This window comes from Lonchura striata, chromosome W, assembly GCF_050655825.1.
Source record: "Lonchura striata isolate lonStrDom1 chromosome W, ASM5065582v1, whole genome shotgun sequence".
Taxonomy (NCBI): Eukaryota; Metazoa; Chordata; class Aves; order Passeriformes; family Estrildidae; genus Lonchura; species Lonchura striata.
In genome coordinates, this window is record NC_140743.1 from 42044018 (window position 1) to 42056385 (window position 12368).

Consider the following 12368-nt stretch of genomic DNA (forward strand, 5'->3'; position numbering starts at 1 on the left):
CATACACTTTTTGAAAGTTAATGTTGTCTTCTAAACTAAACCATTACTATTAAATCATTTGAATTGGTGTCCCGGTGCAGAATAACAGTCTGAATACAATCTGAATAGTCCTTGATCTGTTTCACTGCATGGTAGCACCCATGCTTATGCTTCTGAAATAGACAGATGTGGTGAGCATATGAATTGCACAAGCAGCCTTTAGTGCTTGTGCTAGTTTATGATGGTGTTAACTTTGTGTAACTAAATTGTTACCATGCTCTTACAGTTTTAAAGAATATTAAATTTCTGATACTAGTCTTGTGATGAAATAAGACTTGAAATTAATTTTATGTTCAGTGGGGTGACCTACTAACAATATGTTATGGAACAGATCCTGTATTATAGATTTTGGTAGACTTCTCAACTTTAAGGATAGTATAAAAAGATGGTAACAGTTGGAGTGATGCCTTTCAACAGAATCACAGAATCACTAAGTTGGAAGAGACTTTCAAGACCATCGAGTCCAACCCATGCCATAACACCTCAACTAAACCATGGCACTGAGTGCCACATCAATTATTTTTTTTAAACACATCCAGGGATGGTGACTCCACCACCTCCCTGGGCAGACCATTCCAGTACTTTATCACTCTTTCTGTAAAAAACTTTTCCCTAATATCCAACCTATATTTTCCTTGGTGCAGTTTGAGACTGTGTGCTCTCGTTCTGTCATTTGCTGCCTGGACAAAGAGACCAATCTGTTGGAAAGGATGGATAAATATAATTGCCTGGCAAAAGATTCACAATAGTACAGCCAGGATAAAAACAATCCCCCCTACTGGCTGGACAATACCCTTACCTACAGATAGGTCCAAAAGTCAAATGGACTGTTCCATCTCAACCCCCAAAATGTATGGTTCATTCCACACCTGTAACCCTACCCTGAAACATCAGGTGTCTGTGACCCCATTGGCCCAAGTCTTGTTCCAGCCCACCTTGAAGCCCCCTGATAAGGGGTCTCTGAGGGGCCAGACACCCTCTTGGATCTTCCCCCTCTTTTAGAACTTCCACCCTCTCCTAGAGCATCCTCTCTACCCCTTGTCTCTCCCCTACCCCATCCCCTCAGGCCTTGCCACGTGCTGCTTCTGGCAGCTCTGAGCAAGACCTTTCACCATCCCTAATAAACCATATATTCTAAGAGCAGCCTTCAGAGATCTCTCATCTCCATTCATCCAAACCATCCTGTACTGCAGCATTCCCTACACCAATCCCCATCTAACTGCAACCACCTTTCAGGAAGTTGTAGAGAGTGAGAAGGTCACCTCTGAGTCTCCTTTTCTCCAAGCTAAACAACCCCAGCTCCCTCAGTTGTTCCTCATAGGGCTTGTGTTCCAAGCCCCTCACCAGCCTCTTTGCCCTCCTCTGGATGCGCTCAAGCATCTCAATGTCCTTCTTAAACTTGAGGGGCCCAGAACTGGATGCAGTACTCAAGGTGTAGCCTCACCAGTGCCAAGGACAGGGGAAGAATGACCTCCTGGTCCTGCTGGCCACACTATTCCTGATACAGACCAGGATGCCATTGGCCTTTTTGGCTTCCAGGGCACACTGCTGGCTCATATTCAATTGGCTGTCGACCAGTACCCCCAGGTCCCTTTCCGCCTGGGCACTGTCCAGCCACATCATCCCCAGCCTATAGCATTGCAGGGGGTTATTGTGGCCAAAATGCAAGATTCGGCACTTGGACTTATTAAACTTCATCTTATTGGACTCTGCCCATCCATCCATCCATGCAACTGTTCCAAGTCTCTCTAAAAAGCCCTCCTACCTTCCAAGAGATTGACACATGCTACCAGCTTAGTGCCGTCCACAAATTTACTGATGAAAGCTTCAATACCCTCATCCATGTCATCACTAAAAATATTGAACAGAACTGGCCCCAGCACAGACCCCTGAGGAACACCACTAGTGACTGGCCAGCAGCGGGATGCAGCACCATTCACCACCACTCTTAGGGCCCGGCCATCCAGCCAGTTCCTAACCCAGCAAAGAGTGCTCCTGTCCAAGCTATGGGCTGCCGGCTTTTCCAGAAGTATTCTGTGGGAGACAGTGTCAAAGGCCTTGCTGAAGTCCAAATAGACAACATCCACAGCCTTTCCTGCATCCACCGGGCAGATCACCAGGAGACCAGGTTGGTCAAACATGACTTACCTCTCCTAAACTCATGCTGGCTGGTTCTTATACCCTGGCCATCCTGTAAGGGCTGCGTGATGACACTCAATATAAAGTGTTCCATTACCTTACCAGGTAATGAGGTCAGGCTAACTGGTATATAATTACCAGGATGCTCCTTCCTACCCTTTTTGTGAATGAGCATCACATTGTCTAGCTTCCAGTTATCTGGAACCTCAGCACTGAGCCAAGACTGTTGATAAATCATGGAGAGTGGCTTTGCAAGCTCATCTGCCAGCTCCCTCATCACCCTGGGATGGATCCCATCTGGTCCCATAGATTTATGAACATCCAAGTGGCTCAGCAGTTCTCTGACTGCCTCCTCCTGGATAACAGGGGGACCATTCTCTTCCTTGACACCATCTACCATCACAGGAGGACAGTTGTCCTGAGGACAAGCTGTATAAAGACTGAGGCAAAGAAGGCATTAAGCCCTTCTGCCTTCTCCTCATCTGCAGTTACCAAGTTCCCTTCCACATCCAGTAGAGAACAAAGGTTGGTCTTACCCTTCCTTTTGCTGTTAATATATTTGTAAAAACATTTTTTTATTCTCCTTTAGAAAATTTTCCAAATTAAGCTCAAACTGAACTTTGGCCTTTCTAATTTTTTCCTACATGCCCTAGCAACCCCCTTAAATACTTCCTGAAGAACCTGACCCTCCTTCCAAAGGTGATACATCCTCTTTTTATTCCTAAGTTCCTTCAGAACCTCATTGCCCATCCAGGCTGGACATTTGCCTTGTCGACTCATCTTTCAGCACAGAGGGACAATATGTTCCTGTGCCCTCAAGGTCTCTGTTCTGAGGCACGCCCACTTTTCCTGGACTCCTTTGTTTTTACAGGCTGCTTCCCAAGGAACTTTCTGAATAAGTCTCCTAAGTAGGCCAAAGTCTGCCCTCCAGAAGTCCAATGTTAAAGTCTTATTGACGTTCCTCCTGATTTCACCAAATATCAAGAACTCTATAATTTCATGATCACTCTGCCCCAGGTGGCCTCCAACCACTACATCTCCCACCAGCCTATGTCTATTTGAAAACCGCAGGTCTAACATAGTCCCTCCCCTGGAGGGCCCACTTACCAGCTACGATGAAAAGCTGTCCTCCACAGACTCTAAGAATTTCCTGGACTGCCTCATTTATGCTTTATTAAGTTCCCAGCAGATGTCTGGTAGGTTAAAGTCACCTACAAGAACAAGGGGTGATGATCCTGAAACAGTATCTAGCTGCTTATGGAATAAGTTGTCCACCACTTCTTCCTGGTTGGGTGGATGATAACAGACTCCCAATAGGATATCAGCCTTGTTTGCCTTCCCCTGAATTCTTACCCATAGGCATTAAACTCCATCTTCGTAAGTTGCAATACCCATGGCATCAAAAAACTCCTTAATAGAAAGGGCCACCCCTCTACCTCTTCTCTATTTTCTGTCTCTTCTGAAGAGCTTGTAGCCATCCAGTGCAGTGCTCCAACTATGTGAGTCGTGCCACCATGTTTCTGTGATGGTGACTACATCATAGTTCTGCTGTTGCAGCATGGCTTGCAGCTCTTCTTGTTTGTTGCCCATGCTGCGTGCATTAGTATACATGCACCTCAGCTGGGCCTCGATTTCACTCCTATCTCAGGCTTACCACCCTTGGGCCTGCTTCCAGAAAGCCCAGCTGCATCCCCTTCCCCCTTCAAACCTAGTTTAAAGCCCTCTCAATGAGTTCCACCTGTTCATGAGCTAAAGTTCTTCTGCCCTTAACAGAGATTAAGCCCATCCAGTTCCAGTAGGCCAGGTGCCATGCAAGTTGCCCCATGATCAAAGAACTCAAATTTCTGCTGATGACACCAACCCTTGAGCCACTTGTTGATAATGTGGGCTCTCCTATTCCCTTCATTATTTTTCTCTTCCATCAAAGGGACTGAGCAGAACACTACCTGTGCTCCTGCCTTATCAACCACTTGACCCAGTGCGCTAAATTCCCTTTTAATTGCCCTGACATTCCTCTTTTCACTCTCATCACTTCCATCCTGGAGTATCAGCAATGGGTGATAATCAGAGGGCCAACTCAGCCCAGGGAGTCTCCTGGTAATATCCCATACCTGGCCCCAGGGAGGCAGCAGACCTCCCTGTTGTATGGGTTAGGTCAACATATGGGGCCCTCTGTTCTCCTCATAAGGGAGTCACTCACTATTGACTACCCTTCTTTTCTTTTTAATGTTAGAGGCGGTGATCCATCTGACAGATGAAGCGTAATTGGGAGGCTCACTGGGCAGATCATTTTCTTCTACATCATCTGGCTGACCCTCTAGATCCAGGGCCTCATCCCTATTCTGAAGTGGCACCTGGGTAGGTGATGGGCATTGGTAGCAATTTTTATTACCTACCTGAGTAGGGACCCATTTCCACTCCCCTTCATCCACCAGGTGTCCTCCATTTTCTTAGTCTTAAAAATTACTCTTCTGAAGAAGTGATGAGATTATCAATATGTGAGAATCACAGTATGATCGAGGTTGAAAGGGACTCGGGATCATCTGATCCAACACCCTTGCACAAGAAGGGCCACATAGAGCCAGTTGCCCTGGAACATGTCCAGATGGCTTTTGAACATGTCCAAGGAGGGAGACTCCACAAGCTCCCTAGGCAACCTGTTTCAGTGCTTGGTCACGCTCGCAGTAGAAAAGAAGTCTTTCCTGGTGCTCAGACAGAACCTCCTGTGTTTCAGTTTGTACCCATTTCCTCCAGTCCTGTCACTGGGACCCACTGAAAAGAGCATGGCTCCATCTTTGCACCTTCCCTTTCGTTGATTGATATACATTGATGAGATCCCCCCTGAGCCTTCTCTTTTCTAGGCTAAGCATTCCCAGCTCTCTTAGCCTTTCCTCATAGGAGAGATGTTTTAGTCCTTTCATCATCTTTGTGGCTCCTCATTGGACTCTCTTCAGTATGTCCATGTCTTGCTTGTACTGGGTAGCCAAGAACTAGTCACAGGACTCCAATTGTGGCCTCACCAGTGCTGAGCAGAGGGGAAGGATCACCTTCCTTGACCTGCTGACAACACACTTCCCTGTTGGGAAGGGAACACATCTGGGACAGTTGAACCAGGCTGACCATAGATATTGCATACCATACAATGTCATGATAAGCAATAAAACCAAGGGGAAACTTTTCTGAAGTATCTGTTGCTTGGAGACTGGCTTGACAGTGGTCTGCTGGTGGGAGGTGTTAAGTTATTATCTTTGCATCACTTTTCTGGTTTTGTTTGGGATGTTTCTTTCCTTTGCTTATTAAACTATTTTTATCTCAACCCATGAGTTTTTCTCAGTTTTGCCCTTCTGATTCTCTCCCCCATCATGCCTGGGGTGAGGGGAAAATAATGTTGTAACTGGGTGGGGATTTAACTGGCTGGGGTCAACCTACCACACCTTGTTCAACTTGTAATTTTTAAACTTGCTTTTTATAGATCACAAGAACATCCAGGTCAACAAACACACACCACTGGCAGTACTACTACCACATCAATATCGAGCAGTAATACCTCAACACCAACTTCAACAAATATAAATTCTTTTGCTTGGGGTAAGAATATTTGTTAGATTACATGGTGGCTATCTTGGTTTCAGTTAAGTATCTCTGGAGCTTTATTCTAATCTAAATGGGAATTAAAAATTTATAAAATTACTGATTGCAAAAAACCTGTGATATTGGTTGGAATAAGTTTTTGATCAGTAAGTTATCAGAGATAAGTTGTTTCCTTAATTTTTATGTACAGAACTTGAGTCTTGTGCTGTTTCATCTTCAGTAATAAGGCGCCACTGATCTCATATTCTGGCAATATAGGCAATTAAACTCCTTCCAGTCTCCTCCTTCTCCTTAACAATGCATTTTAATTGGCCTGTAGAGAGTATTGAAGTTGGACCCATAGCATCACAACTTGGAACAGAAATAACAAAGTTGCTTCTACCCTACAGACCAGTATTTTTCAGGTTCTGAGTCTGATTGCATTATCAATCTTCTCTTTTAGGAATAAAGACAAAAAGCTATTGATTTTAAAATATTATCTCTTTTCATAATTGCTGCATTTTGTTATTCATGCTCTTTGTTTACTTTAAAAAAAACAAAACAAAAAATGAAACAACAGAAAACTGTGTTAGGCAATTGCTTTTTTTAGTTGTAAACAGTTCTCCAGATTGACTAGTACCTTCTAAAAATGTGAAACTTCTGTTTGCTGAACTCTACAAAGGAGAGTTTAAAGCATTATTAGTTCTTGTTGCATCAACAAAAAGAAGAATTCTACTTTTTGTTTAGAGTAGAGTATGCATCATGTTAAGAGATTCCTCATGGTGATGGTTTGTCTATAAATTATTATTACAAATGTATTGGAAAGTGTTGGGAATTAACTCGAGGCCTCAAAATTCAAACATCCCTTGTACTTCAGCTACAGTAAAATAGAAGAAAAGCTGTTAGAATTGTAACAAGTTATATTTTAGATGCAGTTTAGATTTCTAGACGTCTCATTATGTAAAGAAGCAAACTCTTAGTGGATGACTCCTTAACAGCCTCTCAAAGATAGAATTTCTACTGAGTTTCATTATTTTGAAGCATGGGTTTTGTTTATGTACTTTGTACTAAAAAAGAACCTGGATAAATTTAGAAGCTGAAAGTTTAATCTTTTTTCCTTTCATCTTAAAGGTGGCCTTGGAGGTTTGACAGGCCTGAGTAGCCTGGGTTTAAATGCATCAAACTTCTCAGAGTTGCAAAGTCAGATGCAACGACAACTTATGTCCAACCCAGAAATTATGGTTCGGATAATGGAAAATCCATTTGTTCAGAGCATGCTTTCAAATCCTGACCTAATGAGACAGTTAATTATGGCTAACCCTCAAATGCAGCAACTGGTACAGAGAAATCCAGAAATCAGTCACATGCTGAATAATCCAGATATAATAAGACAGGTATGTTGAAAGAACTTTCATGACCTTTGATTATATTGTAACTGGGAACAAAAGAGCAGGAATTGGACATGCTTATATGAGTGCTGAAATATTGTTGAGGAATTTAGCCTTGTTAGGCAATCTGTAAAAGGTCACTATAGGAAATGGATGCTTTATTTCTAGCTGCTGATGTCTGGAATAAGATGATAATTTAAAAATACAACATAGTTTTGAAAGATGCTGAAGGCTGTATAATCATGTATTCTGAGTTTAGAGTTGAATGCCATGTGAAATCTCCTGTCGTCTAGTCAACAGTGAGTTTACTATAAATTAATAATTCTCCAAAATACTGCTTATTTCCAGTTTATATAACTGTGAGTACTTTTGATTACTTCTGAAGTTATGTAAGGTTATGTGACAGAAGACATCAAGAAACAAGTGGAGGCTTTGGAAAATTTAGGTATTTATTTTTCAAGTTCACATTATAAGATGCATGCTGTATTGATGTTAGAAATGGAAGAAACATTGTGTTGAGAAGAGACAAGAAAGAACAGGATGGTACATTCACGTATTTTTTCTTCTGTTTAGTCAACGCTTTCTGATTCAGTTAGCATACTGACGGTTGTGGCAGAATGTTGTCTAAATGCAAAATTCTATTGACTCCCCTCCCACTAAGCTGATGTCTTGATTTGGCTCTAATCCTAATTTCAAATGGAGTTTGACATTAATAACTAAGATATTGTTAAATGCTGATATTTTCACTTTAGAATGGATTTTTTAATTAATGCAAATTACATGTTCTATTTCATTAGACACTAGAACTTGCTAGAAACCCTGCAATGATGCAGGAAATGATGCGAAACCAAGATCGAGCCTTGAGCAACCTTGAAAGTATACCAGGTGGCTACAATGCCTTGCGACGTATGTACACAGATATTCAGGAGCCAATGTTGAATGCAGCTCAGGAACAGGTGAGAAATTATTATAGGGGTCACTGAAAGTAAGTGGGTTTTAGTTGTTTGTTGGGACATTTTTGGTTATTTTTGTGTGGTTTTGTGTGTTTTTTTTATTTTTTTCAAAAATGAAAGAAGATAATGTAACTTTTCAAATGTGTACTTGACAAAGCAATTTCTTGAAGCTTAAAGTCAATGTGTGGTTTATTCCTTTGTTCTTTTAAACTTGAAGGGATAAAGATTGTTATGTGAGTTTAATAAGATATTTTAATGTTAATAAATTTTTGTGTTATATATTCTAAATTTATGTTTAATTCTTGGAATTATAAAATTAGCGAGTTCCAGGAAAAACTAAGAGTGTGTTCAGTAACTTGGAACCTAAGGTGGGAAGAAAAAAGGCTTTGAAATTTTTCCAAGTTGGAAACCATTATGCAAGATATAATTTTACTTTGATCAAAGTACTAGTATAGCAACAAATACTGCATTTAAAATGAGGCATGATTAACAGGTTTTTTCCTTGTTGGAGGTAATATCTCTTTCAATGTTGGTATCTTTTCAGAATATTTACAGTAGCTTATTTTAGGATAGTGATTATAATTGATTAAGAGCCATCAACATTTGTCTTCATGTGTAATTTTGGAATGGTAACTTGATGATTCTAGCAGACTTAAAAATAGTTGTCTAATAGATGATACGTGTTTGTTTCTCCTTCTGTAGTTTGGAGGTAACCCATTTGCTTACTTAGTAAGCAATGAATCATCAGGAGGGGACAGTCAGCCATCTCATACAGAAAATAGAGATCCTTTACCAAATCCCTGGGCTCCTCAGCCCAGCTCTCAGAATTCCACAAGTACCAGCACCAGCGGTGAGATCAATGGCAGTAGTAATGTTGGAAATAGCACCTCTGCTAGTATAGGACAGAGCTCAACTATACCAAATTTGGGACCTGGACTCGGAGGTGTGTCTGTTATTGTAGTTGTATATATTTGCAAATATTTAGGAGTTTGGTGAAATGATTCTGTTATTAGAAAGAGATGTTTTGATTAAAACTTTGTATTGTTGTTTATTTCCATAGAACAATTGACTAGTATCAAAGTCCTCTGTGGAAAAACAAACATGAAAAATAAACCAAGAGTGCTAACAATATATGTGCACTGCCTTAAAATAACAAAAGTAGAGAATCTGTACATGAATGATAATATTTTTTTCTGTTTGGAGACAAACAGGAAAACAGTTAATAATGTAGATACTTAGCCTGACTGCTTGTTGTATATGACCTCTGGCTTAATTTGTGTCGAGGGCAGATGCATCTGTGCAAGCAAAACCATGTTGAGATGTATTTAAGGAGCTAAAGCTCATTAAAAAAAAAACAACAAGCCAAAAAAAAAACCAAAAACCCCCACACAATTGTATCCCAGTTCTAGGCAGTCTAATTAATTTGATTATAGTAGATTTATACTAAAATGACCTTTTACTTTTATTTAAGTTGGTATCTTCAACACACCAGGAATGCAGAGCTTGTTCCAACAGATAACAGAAAATCCACAACTTATGCAAAATATGTTGTCTGCACCCTATATGAGAAGTATGATGCAGTCATTGGGCCAGAATCCTGATCTTGCAGTACAGGTAAATGCTTTTGGTGCAGCAATGAGTTGTGTGCACTGAAATGACAAGAAATTGAATTTATGATACAGTAATATTTTCAGTGCAGAATAACCATGCCAACTTCTCAAGAATAACCTGTTTGTTGCAAATGGTTCAGTTTTTAAATTATGTTAATATCTGACTTACTGAAATTATTACCTAGTTACCTTTAGCAATCTGTTGCAGTAAGTTTATTCAATTTGCAGTTGGTCATCATGTTAGGCATTTTCTTGTAACAATGTGTGTTTTTGTGTATGTTTCATACAGCTCTATAATTTTGTGGCCTAGCATAAGAACCGGTTAAACAAAACAAGTACTTTGATTATAAATCAAATAGATCTGCTAATAAATAAATACCTACCTTAATTTGGGAGGACAGAATTGGAGGGGAAGGATTTGGTGCCATATTTAGCTGTTATTCTGGTTTTGATTCCTCACCTATGATCCTTGCTTGCAATAAAAGTACCGATACTGTTGTTTTATGAATGGTATTGTAGAAGAGCTTTTCAATTTAACTTAGAGCAATAATATCCAAAGTCAAATCTTAAATGGAGATAATATTATTTTGTATATTAAACAGTTAATTGGAAATATCCCAGGCTTTTTGCAAACAATATTTACAGGGAAACCATCACATCAGTAGTGGAGGTTGATTAGGAAAGGCTTTTCTTGTTACATAAGTTAGGTTGCTTTGGTAAGGAACTGGCAAGGATTCACTTCAAAAGTTTAATGCCAGCACCTCCCCATCCCCAAAAAAACCCCACAACAAAAACCACACCCCCCCAAAAAAAAAAGGACAGAAAAAACCCAAAGAAAAAAAGTGAATAGCAAAAAACCAACTCCACACCACCGATTATTTCAGTCAGTTCTCAGGGTGGTGGTTTACTGTTTCAGAACAAGTTTTGGTCAAAGGAGAAGTGGGAGATAATTACTCTGAGGTAATCATGGACTCTTATCTTGTTATTTGATTCATAAATGGTAAATAGTTGTCTTAAAATACACTCTAGTATTTACTTTTTCATCTACTGCTTGATTCATGATATCAAATATTTTTGGCCCATAGATGATGTTGAATAATCCTTTATTTGCTGGAAATTCTCAGCTTCAAGAGCAAATGAGACAACAGCTTCCTACTTTCCTTCAACAAGTAAGATGAGATACTAAGTGTTGTTAATAAATATCTGAAATTTAGTGAAAAATTTTTTCAATAAACTGCTGCCTTCTCTTGATTTCACTTAAAACTACATTCTGATATGTATATTTTCATTAGCTTTAGACAGAGTTGCATTATCTCTTGATAATTAAATGCTTGATTTATCCCTCCATCCCTTTCAAAAGTTAAATTTGGCTTTTAGTGAATGTTTTTGTCTGTGACTAGCACAACTGCTTTGGTTTCCTCTTGTGCCTTTGCTTAGAAGTAATGACTTGTTCTTACTGCACACCAGCCAGAGAGAACCTGTTTCCTACATGATTTCTTTGACAAAAAGAAAAAATATTATTACTCTTCCTACTACAAAGATAAGCTTTAACTGTACTTTTCTCATGCCTCTTCCACCCTGCCCCGATTATTTGGGGTAAAGAGATTTTACAGCATGCCTTAAAAGAGGTAAGTCATAAGCTAATTCAAAATAAGTAGAATGGGTTCTGAACATGTTTGCTTATAAAGATTGCCTTACCACCAACTTTTCCTCTTACACCATTGTGGTTGCATCCCTCGTATTAGCTTTATGTCAGCTGTCACAGTGTACAGTGAGTCCTTTAAATAGGACTAAGCAAAATTTTTAGGAATTAAAAATTTAATCTAGTGTATGAGTTCCATCATTAGGCACTCTTTACAATTCAAAGTAAATGTGTATTGCCAGGATCTCATTGCATGTAGGCAGTGTTATGAGTAAAATGAATAACATTAATTTCATGCCATCGGTGATTGTCTAATTCTCCAGTCTACCTAGATCTCTCTGCAAGGCCTCCTGTCCCTCAAGAGAGTCACAAGCACCTCCCGATATAGTATCACCAGCACACTTCCTAATGGTGCATTCACTTCCTGCATCCAGATTATTGATAAATATATTGAACAGAACTGGGCTTAGAATTGAGCTCTGAGTAGCACTATGCCTGATTGCCAACCAGATGTAGCCCCATTCGCTACAACCCCTTGAGCCCTGACCTTTTTTCAGTTCTTCACCCAGTGCACTGTGAGCCTACTCATACCACATGTGGACAACCTGTCCAGAAGGGTGCTGTGAGGGACAGTATCAAAAGCCTTCCTAAAATCCAGGAAAACTACATCTACCACCTTCCCTTCATTTACTAGGTGCATGTCCTTATCATTGAAAAATGAGGGTTCTTGAATAATATGTTTGCTAGTATGTTTTGCAGAGTAGATGTTGATGACAATACAGATAAGAACACATGCACAAATTATGATCAAAGAGTTTTCTGTATTAGATAACTACTGTTTAAGACAAGTTTTAACCAATGCCTTTCCATCAATAAGGAGAAATGAATATGAGTAGTGTCGGGAAAATTAATCCACAAACACGAGAGGTTTATGTCCAAAAAGGAGACAGAGGAGTCCTGTAACTTTATTCAAATAAAGGGAGATGCCATGGGGCATTTCCCATGGGGTCTCTCAAGTTGTTGGAGG

General features: G+C 39.9%; 1 protein-coding gene and 1 long non-coding RNA gene across 2 annotated transcripts in view; both read left to right on the forward strand.

Annotated features, from left to right (window-relative positions):
* LOC146763208 (uncharacterized) overlaps positions 1-12368 on the forward strand; it is a 662135-nt gene that overhangs the window by 247998 nt on the left and 401769 nt on the right. The window lies entirely within an intron of this gene.
* Positions 1-12368, forward strand: part of LOC146763215 (ubiquilin-1-like) — a 91969-nt gene that overhangs the window by 16969 nt on the left and 62632 nt on the right. Inside the window, exons 3-8 of the mRNA XM_085571322.1 lie at positions 5651-5766; positions 6880-7142; positions 7934-8092; positions 8792-9032; positions 9561-9703; positions 10785-10868. Coding sequence (XP_085427448.1) covers positions 5651-5766; positions 6880-7142; positions 7934-8092; positions 8792-9032; positions 9561-9703; positions 10785-10868 — 1006 coding nt within the window. The remainder of the gene's footprint in view (positions 1-5650; positions 5767-6879; positions 7143-7933; positions 8093-8791; positions 9033-9560; positions 9704-10784; positions 10869-12368) is intronic.